The sequence below is a fragment of the Dipodomys merriami genome, unplaced genomic scaffold, assembly GCF_024711535.1.
Source record: "Dipodomys merriami isolate MVZ:Mamm:240054 unplaced genomic scaffold, mDipMer1.0.p SCAF_7, whole genome shotgun sequence".
Lineage (NCBI taxonomy): Eukaryota > Metazoa > Chordata > Mammalia > Rodentia > Heteromyidae > Dipodomys > Dipodomys merriami.
The window spans coordinates 15,358,157-15,381,524 of record NW_027206290.1 but is presented as its reverse complement, the minus strand read 5'-3'; the positions used below and the strand labels follow the sequence as shown (position 1 = coordinate 15,381,524).

At 36.4% G+C, this 23,368-nt stretch overlaps 1 protein-coding gene across 1 annotated transcript in view; it reads left to right on the top strand.

Moving 5' to 3' along the window:
- Positions 1-23,368, top strand: part of Col24a1 (collagen type XXIV alpha 1 chain) — a 286,389-nt gene that overhangs the window by 22,069 nt on the left and 240,952 nt on the right. The window contains exons 7-10 of the mRNA XM_070007045.1: positions 10,960-11,004; positions 14,940-14,993; positions 16,221-16,265; positions 22,715-22,768. Coding sequence (XP_069863146.1) covers positions 10,960-11,004; positions 14,940-14,993; positions 16,221-16,265; positions 22,715-22,768 — 198 coding nt within the window. The remainder of the gene's footprint in view (positions 1-10,959; positions 11,005-14,939; positions 14,994-16,220; positions 16,266-22,714; positions 22,769-23,368) is intronic.

The window sequence follows — 23,368 nt, the reverse complement described above, 5'->3', positions numbered from 1 at the left end:
ACATTACCTGTATCTTAGATAATCCCATTCTTCATGGTTGGCAGTTCTCCCCAAAAGTATTAGATGAATTCTTAAGTGCAATGCAAGAATGAAGTTATTTGTTTTGTGAGAAAACTAAGATAAGCTCAGAGAGGTTAGCAGAATTGCTCAGTCACAGAGTTACAGTAGGACTGAGAAGAAAAAAACTTTAATACTGAGCTGAATCTGCTGTGCATTTCACTGTGTGTTCGGTGAATTTTTGAGTTAAAGCACTTGTGCTTTGATTAATACAAAGTGGTATCTTTTAACCTGTTAGAGCATTTCATGGTTATAGTAACTATTGCTACTAATACTGAAAGCAGCTGTTTTATGATGTTTAATGTTACAGTCTGGTGAGCCTGATCTAATCTTAAAAAAACCCACTGAGACAGATATTCTATTGCCCTAAATCAATTAATTCAGATGTGCATGGATTGTTCTCCCAAGGCCACACAACTTTTTATTAGCAAAATTGGGACTTTAATCCTGGTAGGGTGGATACATCTGTCTGTGTAATTAATAATAACTGTTTCCAAACCAGACTCCAGTGGCCCATACCTGTAAGCCTAGCTATTTAGGAGGCTGAGGTCTGAGGATTGAGGTTCAAAGCCAGCTTGGGCAGGAAAGTTCCTAAGACTCTTATCTTCAATTAACTATAAAAAAACAGTTGGAAGTGGAACTATGGATCAAGTGGAAGAGTGATACCCTTGAACACAAAAGCTCAATGACAGCCTAGGCCCTGAGTAAAGCGCCAGGAAGAGCTGAAATAAATTCATTATTTAAGTAAAGATTTGTTAGAATTTATTTTTTCAGTATCTGTTTCTCTTTCTAGCATAGATGCCAAAAGAAGTAAGATACTGTTTTTCTTTTTTTTTTTAAGCCAACATCTGTATATTTTATTTTATTTTTTTATTGTGAAAATACTGTACCAGAGGGGTTACAATTACATGGGCAAGATAATGAGTACATTTCTTATCAAGCATTGTAAGTCAAAGGAATATATATGATAATATATAATATAATATAATATAATATATTACATAACAATGACTTTGTTGTTATTTTTCTCTGGAAAATATCTGGAAATCTTTAAATTCTTCCAAATTAATCTAAATTCAAGTGGTATTTTAAGCTAAAATGACAGTGAGAAAGTTGTGTGGGGCACATTAACAATTCATGATGACTGTTGAGATAAATAAGCAAAGAAATAGTTTAGAACATTTTAGTCATGTTGGAAAAAGATGGTAAAGCAACCTAGTCAAAAGAAACATTTTCTTCTCTAATAGAATATTTTTCTTTTCTTTTTATGCCAGTCCTGGGGCTTGAACTCAGGGCCTGGGCACAGTCCCTGAGCTTTTGTGCTGAAGGTTGGCATTCTGCCACTTGAGCCACACCTCCACTTCTACCTTTTGGTAATTAATTGGAGATAAAGGTCTCACCGACTGTTCTGCCCAGGCTGGCTTCCAACCTAGATCTTCAGATCTGAGTCTCCCGAATAGCTAGGATTACAGACCTGAGCCACCCTAGCTCTAGGCTGTTGTCTTCCTTCCCTTCCCCTTCCCTACCTTCCTCTTCCCTCCCCTTTCACCCTTATTAACTCCTGACTCCATTCCTATTTTTTAAATCATTAGTAGCATTTTTAGCCAGCAATATGTGTCTCCAATTTGGTTGCATTGCCTGGCTGTCTTCATCGAATTTTTACTTTCCTAAGAACTAAAGTGTATTTTCACTTCCCATTAAGTATCTAAACTTTTGCCAAAGAGCAGATAAATTGGATCCAAAGTGCATGTTGAGTTGGCTAGAAAACAAGAGTTACAATTCTGAGCTTGGATTCAAAATGGGTTTTTAAATTGTTTTATAAATAGCCATCAGTTGCTATATTAAAACTAGAAACCTGCTGTTTTGCATTGAAAGAACATTAGTAATGTAAATCAGCCGAAGCAATTTTTCTAAGTTCAAGAGGACAATCCAAACATAAACTATTAAGCACAGCTTAGCATAAAGATCTAACTGAACAATTGTGAAATACAAGGCAAATGTTTTCAAATGGATTTTTTTATTATGGATGACTGTTTTGAATATGAAAATGCTACTAGAAAGTTCATGATTATTATGTCAGAATGAATTTTTACTTTAGATTTTTTTCAATTACCTTGAAAAGTCTTTTCTTTTCTTTTCTTTTCTTTTTTTTTTTTTTTCAGGTAAGGAGTAGGTTTATTCAGTAGACCTGCTGGGACCAGGCCAGGTTGGCACTCCACATGGCTGGGAAAGGCCTAGGAAAGACCTGAGAAAGAGAGAGAGCTGGGGAAAGAGGTGGGAAAGAGGTGGGAGAGAGAGCTGGGAAAGAGAGCAGGGAAAGAGAGACAGCTGGGAAAAAGAGCTAAGATATCTGGGAAAGAGCTGAGAAGGAAAGAGCTGAGAAAGAGCATCTGTTCCTGGGCTAGGCCTTGTCTAGGGTATGGGCGGAGAAAGGTGTGGCCACATCAAATTCAGATGTCACCTCAGCAGATGCAGATGTGACCTCTTCCAGGTATGCCAGTTGCCTAGGTAATGCAGGTACTGGGTGGAGACTTTGCTGGGAGGAGGGTGGAGTCTGCTCACCATCCAGGAGCGGACCTTACATTCCAGCCTTTTAATAATCATGAAATAGGGCGCAGATTCTCTCTGGCTACTTCCTGCTGACAAGGGGCATTGACATTAGGGGTAAAAGGCTGGAATTTGGTCCCCTCCCAGAGAAGGCAGCGAGCAGCAGCTGTCCTTGGTGGTGTGAGTCCTTAGATGAAGTCTGGAGAAGTCTCATGAGGCGTTGAGGGGCTGGAAGAAAAATGCTAGAGAGTAAATAAATGGCAAGAGGAAGGACTTGGGGCTGAAAATGTTGGTAGAAATGTCCCTAGCTACTTCTGACATCTGGTGACTAGATAGAGGAGAAGTCAGGTGACAAAGGCAAGAATATAAATTCCTGTTCAGTTAATAGGTAGGCAGGAATAGACATTGGATGGACAGGCTTCTTACTTCTACTGACCTCCCAGCTCTGGTTAATTTTGAAAGGGCAGGCACAAAGTTGCTGATATGACATCATCTCCTCTTACTCCTCTCCATGGTCCCTTGCTCCCCAGACTGGCTGAGTCTAGGTGATGGTTGCTGGGATGGCTTATCCCAGTTGGTATTTAAGGAGGATTGAACTCAAGGCCTGGGCACTGTCCCTGAGCACTTCTGCTCAAGGCGGCTAGTGCTCTACCACATTGAGTTACAATAGCACTTCCAGTGTTTGGCTGGTTAAAGATAAGAGTCTTGAGCCATGTTTCCAACCTGGCTCTTTGCAGGTTAGTTGGGAGATGGAGTCTTAGGGATTTTTCAGCCCAGGCTGGCTTTGAACTGAAGTCTATGCCACAAAAGCACTTTATTATTTCCAATTAAAGCAACAAGGAGATCAGATAGAATAAGTACAGCTTACCTGCTCCTTATCAAGAACTAACAACAAATATTGTGAAATGACAAAACTCATTAGATGTGATGAGAATTTTAGCACAGATATGCCCAGTATTTTAGAACCACGTAGTCAGTAGTAGAATATACAACACAAAACAAAAAAGGCAAAACTCAAAACCTAAAAATTTGACAACAATGTTTAGACATCTTTGCTAACAAAACACATCAGATGGTTGGGCCTCAGTTACCAGGGCCTGTGAAAAGAGCAACTTGTTATCAAGGCACCTTAGAATAGATGGCTGGAGTAGTAAGCTTGGTGGAAGGTTAAGGGTCAGATGGGGCCAAACCCTTAACCCACCATGTGGCCAAGATGGCGAACTCAAGATGGTGAATTTCTGAAAAAAATGCAAAGAAACCCTGAACAAATAGATCAAGCCTACATTGGCTAGCCTTTGAGAGGGAACCTAGGGGGGGGTCCCTGGGACCCAGCCTGCATTGCACTCTTCAGGGCACAAGCCAAAATGTTGTAGAAAAGAGAAAGGAAGAGATAGGGAACATTGGACATGAATGGCAGAGAGAGAGCAAAGAGAGCCTGAAAGTAAACAGACTTCTGACCATTGACCATTGTAGTAGCAAAAACTGTGTACATCTGAGAATGGCATAAAATTAGGCTCTCTGGCTTTCCAGGGAGCACAGGAGACATTTCAAAGGGGTTTCTGGCTTTCCAGGGAGTGCAGGAGGCATTTCAAAGGGGTTCATGGCTCAGGCATGATTCGTAGCACCCCATTAAATGTGTAGGAGAGTCAGTCTGGTGAGTGAAGGAGAGCTGACCAGGCAGAAGCAGCGTCCCGACCTCCTCCAGAGCCCTCTAGAGAGCAATGGCCAAGCCCCCAAAACAAAGTGTCCTCGGCTTCAGCTTCAGAGGTGACCAGCCTTTCAGTTAAAGGCTGTAGGAGCTCTCTGGTGTGGCATCACATCTGGACAGAGACTGAGCAACAGAGAACCATATAGTAGTTTCACTCACCAGAGTAGAGAAGTGGTGTGGACGAGGATGTGAAGGCCAGCAATGGTATCGATGCACTGTGACTGCAGCAGACAGACCGGTTTGCAAAAGGCCATCAGAACTGTAGGTATTCCTCAGAGCAAAAAGGGAAAAACAAACAAAAAAAGAAAAAAAGAGGAAAAAAACTGGAGAGGAATCCCACCTATCCTGACTTTAAGCCCTTTATCCAAGTCATGACACCATTTATGTTAGGTTTTTAAAAAGAGGTAGCCGAGTAAGAACAGCACCATGCACGTGGTATTCAGGTAAGGGGTAGGTTTATTCAGTAGACTTGCTGGGACCAGGCCAGGTTGGCACTCCACGTGGCTGGGAAAGGCCTGGGAAAGACCTGAGAAGGAGAGAGAGCTGGGAAAAGATGTGGGAAAGAGCTGGGAAAGAGCTGGGAAAGAGAGAGAGCTGGGAAAGAGAGCTAAGAGATCTGGGAAAGAGCTGAGAAGGAAAGAGCTGAGAAAAAGCGAAGTCTTTTCATAACAGGATATTCATAGTACATATCAATATATAATTGGAAAGGGGAAAAGAACTAAAAACATCTACTAGATTGAAGTGTAATTTATCATTCATTCAAAAAGTATTCAGGAACTGGGTACCTGTCTTATATCTGTAAGTCTAGCTACTCAGGAGGCTGAGATCTGAGGATAGTAGTTCAAAGGCAGCCTAAGCAGGAAACTCTATGAGACTCATCTCCAAGTTGCCACCAAAAAGCCAAAAGAAGAGCTGTGGCTCAAATGGTAAAGCACAAGCCATAAACAAAAAAGCTCAGGAATGGCACTTAGGCCCTGTGTTCAAGTTCAGAACTGCTTCCTCAGCCCCCGCATGCTGAGCATTCAGTTTCACATAAAGACTTTAAAACAAGGAAATTAGTAAGGAGTTGTAACAATATTGAATGTCAAGGTGAAATTGAAAAAAATGCAAAAAATCATCATAAAAATCAATCTCTGAAATGATAAATATGGAGAATTCTGCACAACTTACTCCATAGATCATCTTTCACCAACCCATCATTTCTATCAAAATCTACAGAACGGTTTTTATCTTGGTTTGTTTCCCAATCCTATGTAGAAGTGAGCTTCTAATTCAAATGCTGATACTTGAGAGTCTGGGCTACCACCCCAGTTGCCATGTCTATGATCTGCCATGTCTGCTAATAGAGGGGATGCTGAGCACAAGGCAATACAGTACCGAAACTTCCAACAGGGAGCACAATGGTTACCAAAGTAGTCTGAAAGGTTTTGAGAATGTTCCACTGTCTACACACTTACCTATGGATTTCCTTCAGACTGGCTCACATGAGCAAAACTCCCATGTTATTATAAGTTCATTTGGGTTAAGGTATTTCAGTATACAGACTTCTTTATTAGAAATTTATGCTGACTCAAATTTGTCTGCCATCTGTCATTTGGGTATAATTTTGAGACTTCTTTTTCTTTTCTTTTTCTATACACGAGCTAGTTGTGTGACCACCTATTTACTAAATTTGTAAGGGCTCAAATTGTTGTTCAAAGAATTACTAAAAATAAAGCCTGTATCTAAGATTGAGATTTCCTGTCCCATTGAATACTGGAATTCCTGGTAAGGGCATTTTATTGCAATATGTTTCTAATCCATTATGAAACATTTTGTAAATTTTTCTTGTTAGCCATTCTTAAGGAATGTATCTACTTCATTTTTTTCAATATGCTTATCAGAAAAAAATAATCAATGTTGCTAATTACTGACCTTTTTATTCTTCTATATCGGAATAGGAAAAATTAAATCAACTGATACTTTTGAAAGACTGAAATATGGGTCTATTTTTTTATTTTTTTATTTTTATTTTTTATTTTTTTTTTGCCATTCCTGGGGCTTGAACTCAGGGCCCAGGTACTGTCCCTGAGCTTCTTTGGCTCAAAGCTAGCACTCTACCACTTGAGCCACATTCCCAGCACATAGGCCTATGTTTTTAAAAAGAAAAGATGATGTTCTTAGATTGGAGCAGTGCCAAATCTGGAACGTAGAAAGTTTTCCCAGAAATTTATTCATTTGCTTTTCCAAGGTGTATGCCTAGCATAAAATAAATGAGGTTTATAATCCCAAATTTAGAGTATAAATGAAAGATTTTATGCAGTAGTGCTGATAACTCTAGCATGTTACAGATAGAACAGTATCATATTTTATTAGAGCAAAAGGTAGGTTTATTATCTTTCATTTTGAGAGAAGAGAACCAAAATATGAAATATTTAGAATTTGTTTTTTATCTAACTAATTTTCTATCCAATGAGTTCATTCATTCATTCATCAAGTCTCTACATCACTTAGCTAGCAAGTTTCTATTATTCTAGGCACTGGAGATACCATTCTGAATTAAATAGAAAAATAACTTAAAAGAGTTTAAGCTTTTTGAGAAATATATTCTCTTTAACTCTATCACTCTCATCTAATGTATAGTCATGTTTTGAACAAAATACCATGCTGGTCTCTTACCCAACCCACCCTCTTCCTCTTTTTCATCCCTGAGTCCGCACCCATATTAATTACTTCTTTGTATCTATGACCAAAGTTCTAGATGGAACAACTGAAGGAATTATTAATCCTATGTCATAGTTTCAGATTTTTAGTCCGTAGTCCTTGCTTCCATTGAATCTGAGCCTATGGTAAGTCATAATGTCACCTCATGGAGGAAAGGAATCAGGAAGCAGCTGAGAAAGTGGGATCTTCAAAGGCACACTCTCAGTGACCTACTTACACCAACTAGATGCCACTTCCTAAAGTTCCCAGAACCTCCCAAGTTAGTACCACAAGATGGGGAGCTAATGAGGAGGGCACTTCATATTTTAATATTATACCACCTTTGTACATTGATGTTGTTCTTTCTGTGTTTCCAAGCCCAAATCATCTTATATCTGCCTTTGTCTTTTATTTGATGACTAAATTAAACACAAAGACAAAGTAGTGACTTTCTCCTAGATTCTAGTAATCATGAATTCTAAGAAGACATTTTACTATTAATGTAATCAATGCTGTTTTTTTTTTCACAGAAGATAATGACAATCATGATATGGCTAGTTAGTGGCAATACTGGACTTAAAACTTAGTGTGCTCAGTCTGTTCATATTGCTAGCAGTAAAAACACCCCCCAAAACATGTTGTTTTACTTAGGCGATTTTGATTGCAAAGCACAGAGGCTTAGGCCATCTTAAGGAAAAAAGTCAAATATTTCAATTCTCTCTGCAGCCTTAAGGGAAACGGGGACCACATGAAATCTAAAAATAGGTACTGTAATATGACTTGGAATCATAAAGAAAGACACCGATTCCAATTCACTCTGAGTATCTTACAAGCATGAGTTTGTGGATGTTTAAAATATATTTCTATTAGTACTACCTCCTTCATTCTGCATCTTTCAATGTTACCTTGCTTCTCCTCTGACAATATTCTTTTTCAAAATACCTTCATACACGTGTGTGTGTGTGTACATATGCGTGCATGCACGTGTGCGTGTGTCTGTCCTGGGGCTTGAACTCCTTAAGTTTTTTTTGCTTAAGGCTAGTGCCCTAACACTTAAGCTATAGCTCCATTTCTGACTTTGTTGTTGTTCTTAATTGGAGATAAAAGTCTAATGGACTTTTCTGCCTGGGTTGGATTCAAATCCTGATCCTCAAATCTCAGCCTCCAGACTAGCTAGCGTTAGAGGTGTGAGCCACTGATGCCAAGTTGTATTCTTAATTTCCATGTATATTTGCATGTTCATACAGCATCTCAAAGACTCTACTTTCTTCTTATCTTTTCTTGATAAATCTTTGCAGCTTCCTCTGACCCACAGCAAAGTATGTGACTTTTTCTGTTGTTTGTTTTGTTTTTGTTTTTATTTTGTAGGTGTGGGCCACTACTGAGGCACATACTCAGTGACTAGAAATCATCACTTAAGTTTTTGTTCAAAGCTAGTGCTCTATAAATTGTGTCAGAGCTCTACTTCCAGCTTTTTGGTGGTTAATTGAAGATCAGTGCCTTACAGACTTTTCCTGCCTGGGCTGGCTTTGAACCCTGATCTTCAAATCTCAGCCTTCTGAGTAACTAGGATTACAGGCATAAGCTACCACCTCCTGGTCCATTATTATTATTATTGTTATTATTGTTATTATTATTATTATTGTCACTTGTGAGTTCAAACTCAGGGCCTGAGTGCTGTCCTTGAGCTTTTGTGCTCAAGGCTAGCACTCTACCACTTTGAGCTACTCAATTCTACTTCCAGTTTTCCAGTGGTTAATTGGAGATAAGAGTCTGATGGACTTTTCCTGCTTGGGCTGGTTATGAACCATGATCCTCAGATCTCAGCCTCCTGAATAGCTGGGATCACAGATGTGGGCTACCAGCATCTGGCTTATTATTGTTTTTTAATGGTTGGACTTCATTTAAAAAATAGAATTTGATTAGCCTATCTCATATTGTTTTAGACAAAAATTCTTCTTCCTAAGGCCTATTTGGCCACTGGCCAGTTTTGTATTGTCTTTCCTTAGTTTAAATGCCATCCGGGTAAGGCCAGGTAAAGGAGTGAGCTCATGAAGAATGGCTGCTAACTGTAGGGTGCTGCCATATTATCAGGCTTTCTGAATAATGATTAAATTACCTTAAAACGGAACTGTACATGCATAAGAAAGCACGATGAGCATATATCTTTCAGTGGTCTAAAGACTCTGGGGAAGGTAATCCAGAGAAATGGTAGCACCACTTCATTTGTTTTACTCTAGACTAGAGAGAAAAGAAATATTGATCAGAAATACAATTTGTGATGAACCAAAAGAATATGTAGATATATTTGAGTTCACAAAGGAAGATAAATAAGCCAGTAAATAAGTACATACTTTTCTTAATTAAAAAAGAAATAAGCACATGGTAGACAGTCTCTCCAGCTTATGTGTTTCCTGCCCTGACTCCTTAATCCTCTTCTTCCTGTAACTATCTCAGGGGCTTTTATTTCTAGCCTCCTTGAGACAACACCACTGTCTGAGTGGTGTGAGGATGTTTCTTATTTCCTTATTTTATGAAAATTTTTGGTGTATAGATGCTATTTATTATAATAAGCATACGTTTTTGATAATACCATGATTTATGAAGTTCAGTTCTTTTCTTGGATTCCTTAGACCATTTTTGTTGTTGTTCTTGATGCTGTTGTTGCTGGAATCTTATCTGAAGCTGGGTAATTTATAAAGAAGAGGTTTTACTGCCTCATGTTCTGGAGAGTGTGCTGTTGGTTTGTCTGCTGGGCTTCTAGTGAAAGCCTCATTTCCTTTGTCACCATTAATGGTGGAAAACAGCAGGGCCAAAGGGACATATGTGAAAGAAAATATTTAAAAGGGACAGTATTTATAGTGACCTGTTCTTGGGGTAACTTGTCTATCTTTTTCAGAGGATAGAAAAGCATCTTTCTTAAGGATCTAATCACCTCTTAATGCCCCACCACCTTTTAGTACTGTTATATTCCCAATATAACAGTCTAATAATTTCCTTTTCTAATCCATTAGTCCAAACTTATCTGTTCTGACAAAACTTCATTTATTAATCCTGTATGATTGTTTAATTAGGCTGCATTTGGAAATCTTAAAACTTGTCTTCTTCACAGTCTATTAATGGAATACTTTTATATTTATCAACTATGGTTATTTTAGACTTTTAAATTATATTTTGCTTAAAATTCCATGAGGTTTTGAGTTAAAAGTTTTTTTGCTTTTTTTATATTTACTAAAATCTCCAGAAGCAGTAGGTTCATTTTCTGATGGTAGATTAGAACTATACAAATTAGCTCCAATGACTTCTTTATTTTCTTTCTTCTTGTGCTTTTATCAACATTCATTTTGCTCCTACAAGAAGATCTTTCTAAAGGAAGTATATTTTTATAACAGCTAGTGTTAATGATTGATATTAAGATTTTCTTTTGATTATATTACTTGGAAACATTTTTTGTTGCCAATTTCCTAGCTGACTTTATGGGATCTCTTTTTGATAAGTCTGTGAGAATCCTCTTTCATTTGAGTTAATTCAATCATGAATGGCCATCATTGGTTAGAGAAACTGACTCGGTATGGTTCAGCTTTTCAATAATTACAAACATGCATATCTGAAGGCATTTTATCTCAGCATTGTTGAACTAAAATCAACTTTTCCACAGACCTCAGCAAACTTTGTGAATGCATTCCTACACAGGGGGGTTGATGTGCATTACTCTCTATTCAATATTTGGCTACCATTTAAGCTGATAATAAAATTATCCAATTAATACACAATTAATTTGTTATTTAATGAGCAGTAAACTGACTAAATAAATAGGTTAAATTCAATAGGACACAGATTCGTGCCAAATATATTGTATTTATAAAGGAACATAAAATTGTGATAAAGCAACTTAGTACATATGTTTGGTTATTTTGTTGATGTAAGTTTACTTTTCTATCATAGCTTCACCTTTTTCCTTGCAGGGTCTCAAAGGCCATCCAGGGCTCCCAGGACTCCGTGGTGAACAAGTAAGTACTTCCTTTCTAACACTCTTATGTGTTGCAGTGGAAAAGACAAATGTTAAGGAACTTTTTTTTTTAATTTAATTTTATTTTATTTGTGAACATACTGTACGGAGGAGTTACAGTTACATGGGCAGGATAATGTGAACATTTCTTACCAAGCATTGCAACCTCCTCCTTTGTTTACCTTTCACATCCCTTTTAAGGAACTTTTTGAGAGATTATTTTCCCTTACCTGTCAATTTTTCTTTTCAGTGTCTTATGCAAGACAACTTTTTGATTGGTTAGCAATAGATTCTTTAAAATTTTTAATAAATAATATTTCACTATTATTCAGTTTCCTTATTTGTCTAATTTATTTCAAAGCAGTAATCTTTTTTTGGGGGGGAGGGTGGAATGTTTGAACTGGAGGCCTAGCTGCTGTCCTTTCATTTTTTTTTTCCTGCTTATGTGGTGCTGAGGAATCGAACCTATGGCCTCATGCATGCAAGGCAAGCACTCTACCACTGAGACACCTTCCCAGCCCATGTCCTTCAGTTTTTTACTCAAGGCTGGTGCTCTATCATTTGAGCCACAACTCCATTTCCTGCTTTTTTGTAGTTAGTGGAGATAAGAATCTCACAACCTTTCCTGCCCAAGCTAATTTATCCAACCTCAGTCTTCAGATCTCAGCCGTCTGAGTAGCTAGGATTACAGGCATGAGCCATCTATACCTGGCCCGACCAGAACTATAATTCTTAACCTTATGTGTTTCACAGGCCTTTTTGAGAATCTCATAAATACCACAGACTCTTTTCCACAACACACACACACACACACACACACACACACACACACACACACACACACACACACACACACACACACACCATGTTTTGGACATTTGTGTGTCATTATCTGTTCACTAAAGCCTGATCACTAAAGCTGTGATTTTTCTGTTCATTGCATATGAAAATACAAATTTTTACTAACAACCAAGTTATAATGGTATATGTAATTATACCATATGATTGTCCATTCATATATGTACATGCCATTTACAACCCAAAACAGTTTTGGAACTAATTAGTTTTCTTTTTATCATATTGCTGTTTTCTTTCCTTCCACCTGAAAATCATCTTACCCTAGAATAAAATAGAATTACATCTCTTGTTGACAACATAGTTTATATTAAGCCAGAGTGAATAAATAGTGAACAGGGCCAGGATTAGAAATTGATTAAGGTAATGGATACTACCATTGCAAGTTGATTAGGGTAATGGATACCATCATTCATTCATTCATGAGCTTCAGGAAGCCTTCAAGGTAACTCTAGAAAAAAAAAATGAAGGTTGATTCTTAAGGTAAATCTACAAATAAAAAAATAATGCCAGTTTTCTGTGTTCTTCAAATTAAGAGGGCAAGCTCCCTCTGTTTGCTTTCTGAGACAGAGCTTCTCAACATTAATAATTGCTTTTCATGGCAGGTAGAGCAACATGTATATTTGTGACAGGTGCAGTCATGGTTTTCCGAATATCAAACAAGTGCTGAAAAGCTTTTAAGCATTTGTGAAGAAAGAAACTGGGAGAAGGGCAGTAGGAATTAATCCCTGGAGGGAAAGAAAAATCCCTAGTGTACAGCTTTGGCCGAAATCAATGAAGGAAACCTTATACCTCACACATCAGTAGAAAACTTGGTTGTTAGTCAGTACTGACCAGTTCTCTCCCATCTGCTTTATTACTTAGCTCTGTCCATATGCATGATATTATTCTAAAGGTGGAATATATCTTTGGAGTCTAAATTCAGTCTTAAAGGTTGGAAAAATGTATTTTTGGACTTCTTTCTTCTTATCTGTTTGTTTCTAGGTAGAGTAAAAGTTTGTGTTAACATTGAGGAATGATATCATCTTTGTTATTTAGCATAATAAGAGCTATTTGCCAGACTATATACCACTAACTGCAACATAATATCTGGTAGCACCGTAGTCAATATTTTACATATATAAATAATTTTATACCCAGCAGTACTAGTGGTTATTGTATTTAGCGTTGCATATCCACTTTTGAAAATGCTCCTACACATTGTTCTATTTTCTCCACACAATAATCTCAAGACATAGTTATTACTATTCAATTTTACTGGTGAGAAAACAGATCATATAGAGAAAGCTCATCTATATATAATAGCAGTGCTGGGATTCTGAATGAAATCTGACTGATTCCATATGGGTGTTTCAATGCTTGCTGCGAAGTGTGATTGGGGAAGGCTTCCTTGTTTCCTGATCTTAATTTCTCAAGAGAAATTCTGAGAGAGATAGAACTATCTGTTCTTCTACACAATCTATAGATTTGATTGAATCAACGGTATAAATCCATGTTTAAAGTGTGGCATGAATGAGTGGTGGTGTTTCTTTTGAGTTTCTTTACTTGTTTAAGTGATTTTGGGGTGTGGGCGGTTTGGACTATGTTTATGCCAGTTGAAGACTATGCTAATAGCTTATTTGTTTATTTTACTTAATGCCGTTGTTTCAGAACTTAAATATCCAGTGGAATTCTTTTTGTGTTTTTCTCTGTGCAGCTGGAATGTATTAAGATTTCTATGCATGAAAGTCCTTTGAACCATCAGATTTACCTTTTATTGAAGTATTAGGCTAGGTATAGAATAGAAACTTTGATGGAGGTTGGCATTAGCCAGATAATACTGACATAAAGAACAAAAGAAGCCTTTCAGATTTGCTTCACTCCTTTCTATTGGCACAATCAAATGTAAGGTATTAGGAATCTCTGGGAGAAAGGCCTGTGTATTTTTGGATTTAGATGGGATTTAAAGGAACACAGTTGTAAAAATTAAAGCAATAATCTAATAATTAGAAGACTTTCCCAAAAATGTTATTAGAAGTTGTTTATACTTCAAACTCACAACCTTGAATGGAAGTCTCTGGTATTAGTCTCACTTACTAGCTTAGTAATCTGTCCATAGGAATCGAAATTTGTTATTTTTCTTATCTATTGTATAGGAATAATCTCATTTTTATAATGGATTAGACATTCATCCCATTCATAAGGGCTTTTTGCAAAACATAATTACTTCTAAAAGGCCCATGTCCTAACACTGTTGTCCAGGTCCATCACCAGGCTCATACTTTCAGCTTGTGAATTTGGGGGGCAAGTAGCATGTCTCTGTTTAGTATGTGATGATCAAGGAGAGCTGAGTCATGATAAAGACTCTTACTACCTAATCTCTTGACTTAATCAGACTTGCTATAAACATATGTTGAACCTGGAAGAATGATGGTTTTGAAGTTCACTGTCCCTTAGAGTCTTCTGAGACTTCGACAATTTTCCTCAAACAGTTAAGGCATGTTGTGTAATCAAGGAGGAATTCAGGGTTGGGAAGGTGGCTCAGTGGTAGAGTGCTTGCCTTGCATGCATGAGACCCTGGGTTCAATTCCTCAGCACCACATAAGCAAAAAAAGCCGGGAGTGTCGCTGTGGCTCAAATGGTAGAGTGCTAGCCTTGAGCTGAAGAGCTGAGGGACAGTGCCCAGGCCCAGAACTCAGGCCCACGACTGACATACATACATACATACATACATACATACATACATACATACATACATACATACATACATAAATTCAACCACCAAGATAGCAATTGTTAAGAAATACACCAGCTCTTTCTCTAGAATAAATCTCTTCCTCAGCTATGTAGAACTGGGTTTTTTGTATTTTAGGCTTATCGTGATTACAGATCTCATTTGGAGCTCTAATTTGTTTTATTTGGCTATTTTGGATCATTTTTCTTAAAATATTGGCTTGAATAAGATAAGCAATGCTTGGCACTCAGTTATTTTGTGAGGGAAAATTGCTTCCAAAATTGTATATTATAAATCTAGCAGATTTGTTTCATTGTACTTTCTTTGCCTTTGTTGTATTGTTTTATTTATTTCACTTTTCATTTCAGGGAATTGCAGGACTTACTGGTAGTATCGGGACACCTGGTTACCCTGGCAGGCAGGTGCAGTAACTATTTACACTTCTCCTTTGAACAATCCTCTTCATTAATACATTGTAGGCTCTGATTTCCAGAGTTCATGTTCACAAAGCAGTTGGATTATTTTTATTGAATGATGAGTTACTCATACAGAAATAATTGCAAAATGGTAGTGGTTAAAAAGTCATTTAAAAATGTGGCTGCAGAAAGTTTTTCTTGTAGCAAGGGTGGATCCTTTAAATGTGTTTGTGATGTGCAGTGGAATCACCTAATTTAAATGTCCTGTAGTTTAATGTTTATAAAATGTCCTATGCTGACTTCCAATACTGCTATTGATCAAAATAGTCATATTCAAGTTAGGACTCTATAACAAGCATTGTTTTTAATAATACAGGTATAAAAATTTTGCATACAGTTGACAGTTCTGCTTATAGCACTACCAAATACCTTTTATCTGGGCTGAATTCAGTTCTTTGTATGCTATTTAGAAAATTAATTCTAAACCATGTCATTAATACTTCCCTCTAATTTCAACGTCCTCTTGCTTCTTCATGAAGATTTACCAGAGAACAAGTTTACTTTACCAGAGAACAAGTTGACGTTCCAGGTTTTGTGAATATATTATTTATAAAATTAATTAAATAAATGCAGAATGCTATATTTTTATTATTATTCTCAAGTATGTGGAAAATAAAAATTAAAAAAAAACACATTCTAATCCTAACTATTCAGGAGACTGAGATCTGAGGATCTTGGTTTGAAGCCTTCCAGGGCAGAAAAGTCTGTAAGAATCTTATCTCTAATTAGCCAGAACAAAAAGCCAGAAGTAAAGGTGTGGCTCAAGTGGTAGAGTGCCAGCCTTGAGTTAAAAAAGCGATGGGACAGTGCTCTTAAGTGTAAAATCACTGCTGGCCCATCAACAACATCATCATCATCATCATCAGAATATATCTTACAACAAATTATTTAGAAATCTTTAAAACTTACATGGATAGTTTTCTGAATAATAATTTAGGGAAATAATTTAGGGAAAATATTTGCTGTTAATGTACTATAGTTACATAACTAAACATATTTGCTTTTTTAGGTTCTGAAATCCTAAAATTCCTTAAACATTGTAATTCTTGTTAGATATAGAGTTCTGAGTTTTATGGCTGTGAAAATAATACCTATTTTACTTTTACTAATTTGTTTGTTGGTAAGTCTTTTAAAATACTGTAATATAATAACCGTGCCTTTTGTTCACACTAGGGTTCGGCTGGACCAGAAGGAAACCCAGGTCCTAAAGGTACACGAGTAAGTAAGCATTTTCATCATTTCATTAAGCATGCTTACAGAAAAGTGGAATGAAATACACAAACTACTTAACATACATAGACTTCTATAGGAGCTTTGAATTTTATTCACTTTTAGTCTGAAAAGAATACACTTGCTATTTTCATTTTTATGTCTAAAGAACACAGTCTCACACTGGTAGGCTCTGCAATATTACTTTCTGTTACTGTCCAGTTCTTAGCTTGAATGTCTGGCAAATGTGTTAATGTACTATATTTCTGTAGCTGTAACTACATATATATTATGTTATAATGTATGCTAAGTGAACATTTGTAATGTAGCATGAATGTAAGAGCAAATGACTGAAATCCCAGCTACTTGGGAAGTAAAAGTAAGAGGATCAAGGCCCAGGACTGGCCCAGGTAAAAAAGCAAAAAGCTGAAGAACTGGGGCAAAATTTAAATAATAGGACATTTGCCTAGCAAGCATGAGGTCCTGAGTTAAATTCCTGCTACCACAAAAGGAAAAAAAATTATAGCATCATTTGTTTATGTGTATATGCAAAGCTTAAAAAGGTAAAAAGAATTCACAGAAGTTTAAGGCTGAGATAATTTTATGATACAAAAATCATAATTGTCAGGAGCAACAAAACATCTGCAAAGAAGGAAATATGCTGTTATATCAAGAATATTAATGTAATTAATGTGTTAATGTAATTAATATATTCATATAATTAGTATGTAAAAAGGTAAAGCCATCTTAAGCTCTATATTGTTTCCACTATGTGCTATTTTCTTTATCCTTACATAATAAAAAAGTCACATATTCTTATTAGACATTGCATTGAAATCACATGACTCCTTGGATCCAGGAAATAATAAGCAAAATTAATAGATGAGAAATGTGTATTTCAGTTTGACAGGTTATTCTCTTTTTCATGGTCTTTCTTTTACTAGCTCTGTGATTTAAATATTTATCCATGCTCTTTGCTTTATTTTTCTTATGAAATGCTATAAGGTAAACTTGAAGTTATAAGATAAAAAAATCTATAAGGTACAATATACTTAAATTTACATTTCAAGTTGTGAGAATTGAGATTAACATTCTTTTTTTTTTCTTTTGGTTGTGGGGCTTGAACTCTGGGCCTCAGCTCTTCAGCTCAAGGCTTGCTACCACTTGAGCCACAGTGCCACTTGAGATTAGCATTCTTAAACAAAGTACAGTGTCTAGAATAGAGCATGTTCTTACTATCCAGAGTCTTTAATTATTAGTTGAATCAAGAATGTCTTTTGTGCATCATAACACAAAATGAGAAAATGAAGTAAGAACAAGCTGTATAGTGCTAAAAAAATTCTTGCACATATGTTTTGGAGTTATTAGCTCATACACAAGAATAATAGTCATCGAGGTTCGTATATACTGTGGTATGTGTCAGAATTCCTTCCTTAGGCTGGATGATACTCCATTGCATATGTATACCACATTTTATTTATCTATTCCATCTGTTGATGGATATGCAGGTTGCTTCCACCCACCTCTTGACTATTGTCAATAATGTTGCTATGGGGTGTACAAATAGCATTTTTAATCCCTTAGTCACCTGTTTCTTAATTCACAATAAGTAGAATTAATTTAAAAGTTAACAAAATTTATATCTCTACTTCAAATTCTTTTACACCTTTTTTTTTTGGTACTTATAAAGAACCCTTCTCCCATCTCCATTTCACTCTCTATCTAACCCATGGTAACTTTTCTATTTGTTTTCCTTAGAAGTCTGGTCTACCTTCAGATATATGTGCCTTTAAAATATTTTCTATTTATTTATTTATTTATATTGTGAGAACACTGTACAGAGGAGTTACAGTTACAAAGGCAAGATAACAAGTACATTTCTTATCAAGCATTGTTACCTCCTCTTTGTTTCCCCTTCCCCTCCCTTCCCATACTCCCCCCACATCCCCCCACCCAATCCTCCCCCTCCATGCCAAAGTTGTGAAGTTCGTTTTCTGATATAACAACTTCTCATTGTTGCAATGGGTCCACCTGTATCCCTAGTTAAATGATTTGTTTTTGTCCTTCCCCTCCACAAATTATACCAACATCAAATACAGTGAAAGCAGGGGTTATACCGTGGGGGAGGGACATACAAAGCAACATAGAAATCATCTTATAAATATGTTAGAAACAATTGCATGAAAGAAAAAAAAATCAGTTGAATACTTGTCTTGGGGTTCATTCCCCTAACATCAACTTATCTGACATTCCTGCTTGGCTCAGACATATACTAGTTATTGCAAATAAGGGAAACCATGGGACCTATGTTCCTTTGGGCCTGGCTTACTTCACTTAATATAATTTTTCCAAGTCTTCCCATTTCCTAACAAATGGGGCAATGTCATTCTTTCTGATGGAGGCATAGAATTTCATTGTATATATATATATACTATATTTTCTTGATCCATTCATCTACTGAGGGGCATCTGGGTTGGTTCCATATCTTAGCTATAGTAAATCATGCTGCAATAAACATAGTTGTGTTGGTAGCTTTAGTATGGTCTTATTTGTGATCATTCAGGTAAATGCCCCAAAGTGGGATTAGTGGGTCATAAAGGAGCTCTATGTGGAGTCTTTTGAGGAACCTCCATACTACTTTCCAAACTGGTTGAACAATTTATACTCCCACCAACAATGCAGTAAAGTTCCCTTCTGTCCACATCCCCTCCATCATCTGTTGTTGTTAGAGTTCTTGATTTTAGCCATTCTAACTGGGGTGAGGTGGTATCTCAATGTTGTTTTGATTTGCATTTCTTTTATGGCTAGGGAGGTTGAGCATTTCTTCATGTGTCTATTGGCCATCCTTCTTTCCTCTTCAGAGAAGTTTTTCTTTAAGTCTTTAGCCCACTTATTGATTGGGCAGTTGTTTCTTTGAGGATTTGTTGTAGGGGGATTTAAGTTTTTGAGTTCCAGGTATAGTTTAGATATGAGACCCTTGTCTGTTGTATGGCTAGTCAAGATCTTCTCCCAATCCCTGGGCTTTCTATTGATCTTGCTAGCTATGTCCTTTGTCATGCAGAAGCTCTGCAATTTCATGCAATCCCATTTGTCCAACCTTTCTTTGATTTGTTGTGTTTCTGGGTCTCTATTAAGAAAATTTCAGCCTGTGCCAAGGAGACCTAGGGTTTCTCCTATTCCATCCTGTAATGTTTTCAGGATGTCTGCTTTGACTCTGAGGTCTTTGATTCATTTGGAGTTGATTCTGGTGCAGGGTGATATATAAGGATCTAGGTTTAGTTTTCTACATGTAGTTAACCAATTTTGCCAGCACCATTTATTGAAGAGGCTGTCTTTCTTCCATTCTATTTTTTTAGCTCGAAAATTAGATGGCTATAGGTCTGTAGGTTCATTTCTGGGTTTTCAATTCTATTCCATTGGTCCTGAGGTCTGTTCTTGTGCCAGTACAAAGCTGTTTTGATTACTATGGCTTTGTAGTAGAGTTTCAAATTTGGAATTGATATTCCTCCAGCACTGTTCTTTCTGTTAAGGATCATTTTTGCTATTTGGGGTCTTTTATTGTTCCTTATGAATTTTTGTATTGCCTCTTCTATTTCCTTGAAGAATGAGGTTGGAATATTGATAGATATCACATTGAATTTGTGGATAGCCTTGGGAAGTATTGCCATTTTCACGATGTTGATCTTTCCAATCCAGGAGCATGGGAGTTTTTTCCACTTTCTAAATTCTGTTTTGATTTCCTTTTTCAGTTTGTTAACGTTTTCATCATAGAGGTCCTTCACTTCTTTGGTTAAGTTAATTCCTAGGTATTTTATTTTTTGTGGGGCTATTATGAATGGAGTTGCTTTCCTAATTTCAGCCACACTTTTCTCATTGTTGGCATACAGAAAAGCCATTGATTTTTGAGGATTAATTAAATATTTTCATTTGGGCTTTTCCATGAGTTTCACATTTCCAGTTTCCTTTTAAGATAATTACATCTTGATGTCTCAGCATGACCACAAACTCAAAATTACCAAAAAAATCATCTTTTCAATCACACCCAGCTTTCTTCTTCAATTTCTATATTGTTACCAGTACTAAAATTTGCCTATGTACTATTTTTTCTTTATAAACTTAAGTATTATTTTTAGTATCATTCCTAGAGTCAGATAAAGATCTATTGGCCCACTGAAATCCAAGTGAGTTTTATAAACTGCAGATTTTGTTCCTCAAAATGATATAATAATTTTTAATGACATTTTAAATTTTAAAATATTCCACGTGGTATAAAAGACCTTTCTGATTTGGTACCTCTCACCTCTCACCTTTCCAAACTTACTTCTTGTCCATTAATCAAATAGAACAATTTGTAAGGCTTTTTAAATGTTATGGCCTTTCATTGCAATTACTTGAATGATTGATGGTACACTGTTTGCATTTCCTTTTCTTTAAGACTCAACTCAACTCAATTGATACCTCCTTAGAATAAAACTTTAATCTTCTTCTCAAGATAAAGTTGATAATTCTGCCAAAAGTTGCCATTCTATTTTGTATTTCCCATGACATCCCTTTTTTTTTTTAAAGATAAATAAAGTTTACTTGAAAAGGAAAGGAAAGCTGTGAAACAAAGTAACAAGACTTCTTATCCATCCCAAGAGGGGCCCAAAGTGAAGTCCAGTGGAATCCCCTCAGAAGGGGCATTAGGGGAACACATTTTTGATCAGGAAGAAGCATTTGAGCATTAGCTACTGGCATTATGGGAGCAAGAAGTAAGATGGGACACATATTATCTTCCATGTATTGGGCCCATCACTTTTTATCTCTGTCTACCTACCAATTCTCCTCTTTATCTTATTGCCTTCTCTTGTATGGAAATCTTAACTGTTGAGGAAAAAGGGTGATGACCACTGCAGGCTACTTCTGAGAGAGAGACAGAGTCAGATATGGCAGTCTGAGATCCTTGGGAAGAGACTTTTAGGTGGCAAGATATGATTTGTGCACTTTTTCAGTGGACCACAGCAAAATTCTGAAGGAATGCTTATAGGGCTCCTTATTTTATGGCCATTGGTAGCTTAATGTATAGAACTTCCTTTTGTCTAAAATTCTTAGCCTGAAATTTAAGACTGTTGATATTCTTTATAAAAATAATAAAAGAGGTAATTTTTCATAGCTGAGATATAACTAAAACTCAAGAAAAAAATGTTTGTTTGTTTGTTTTTTTTGTTTGTCGGTCATGGGTCCTGAACTCTGGGCCTGAGCACTGTTCCTCAGCTCTTCACCTCAAGGCTAGTGCTCTAACACTTGAGCCACAGCGCCACTTCCGGCTTTTTCTGCCTATGTGGTGCTGAGGAATCAAACCCAGTGCCTCCATGCATGCAAGGCAAGCACTCTACCACTGAGCCACCTTCCCAGCCCTGATAAAGTGTTTTACACTGTAGTTTATATGTATATCTTCTTTCACAGGCCAGATTGGAATCTACATAAGCGTAGTATAGGTCTTTGATTCTCTCCAAAGTGTCTTATTGACAGCATGTAGTCAGTTAACATCTGTAAACATTTTGCTACTACTTACAGATTACATAATGTCTTCCTACTCTAATTTTTCTTGTATATTCTTTCTCTAGCCTTCTTACCAAAATTTTGCTTACTGTTTAGAACTATCTCAAATGCCAGCCTCTTTGGAACTTCCTTCAGTTGGCTTTATCTCTTACTACATTGGAATGAAACTTTTCCTGTATACTTTCGTATAGTCTCTTGCTGTCTACCTTCCACCTTATATTTCAATGAACCATATATAATATATTGTGTGTATATATATATGTGTGTATAATTTTTCAAGGGGGAGGAGTGAGGGAGGTGGTGAGGGAAGGGATAATGGGAGAACAACAAAGGAGTGGGTAACAATACTTGACAAGGAATGTACTTACTCATCACCTTACTCATGTAACTGTAACTCTGTACAGCATCTTTAAATAAAATAAAATTTTTAAAAAAATCACGAAGGAAAGAATTTGGCATTTTTGATTTTTATTAGGTGCCATGTATTCAGTCCCATTCCTATACTTGTTTCAGTGAAAAGTGTGGTCTAAAGCTGGGTGTCGGTGGCTCACGCTTGTAATCTTAGCTACTCAGGAGGCTGAGATCTGAGGATCCAGATCTAAAGCCAGCCCCAGCAGGAAAGTTCATGAGACTCTTATCTCTACTTCACCAGAAAACCAGAAGTGGCACAGTGGCTCAAGTGGTAGAGGGCTAGCCTTGAGCTGAAGAGCTCAGGGACAGCACTCAGGCCCAGAGTTCAAGCCCCATGATAACTTTTTGAAGAAAAGTCTGTGACAGGAGGAAAAATTATTTATACTTTTAAATATTATAATTTAATATTACTATAAATAAAATTTTAATTACTTCTGCTTAGAGTCCTGTGTGGGTGTGTGGACAATGTAAATGAGATTATGTAAAGACTTCTTGTTTATTTTAAGGGTTTCATCGGTTCTCCTGGAGAAGTGGGACCACTGGGGCCTGAAGGAGAAAGGGTAAATTTATTTCTAAAATGGTCTATGTTTGATAATGTACAACAAAGGTCCAAACTCAGATGTTAGGAGTATAATCTTGTTGAATAGGCATAATTATATTTCCTTAAATCATACTAACTGTTTTATAAGAAAGTAATATAAATTTTACATATATAGTTATGTATTTTAAATTCCATTAAAACATATTAAATATATAATGAATAAATTTTATATGTAACTCATTTGTATTTATTTTTATTTTATACTTCAGTAACCTTAACTTGAATATAAATTTTGAATAGATCATATAATTTGTAGTATAATATAAAATAAATAATTCAGTCTCAGAAGATATTTTTTATTTAATCAGGCAATATAGTTGCTCATTAATGTAGGTATCTGTAAATAAAGTTACAATCTTTGGAAATAGATGGTGCACACTTAAAATGATGAATCAATGCTGAGTTCTGATTTAGGAAATTCATTATATATAGATCTTAGTGTTATATTCAGTCCAATTTGATTTTATTTGGACTACTTCATTGCACTCACCATTAATTGTAAAATCATAGAATTAAATGCTATTAGCATACTGCTACAAAGATTGAAGCTAGAGAAACT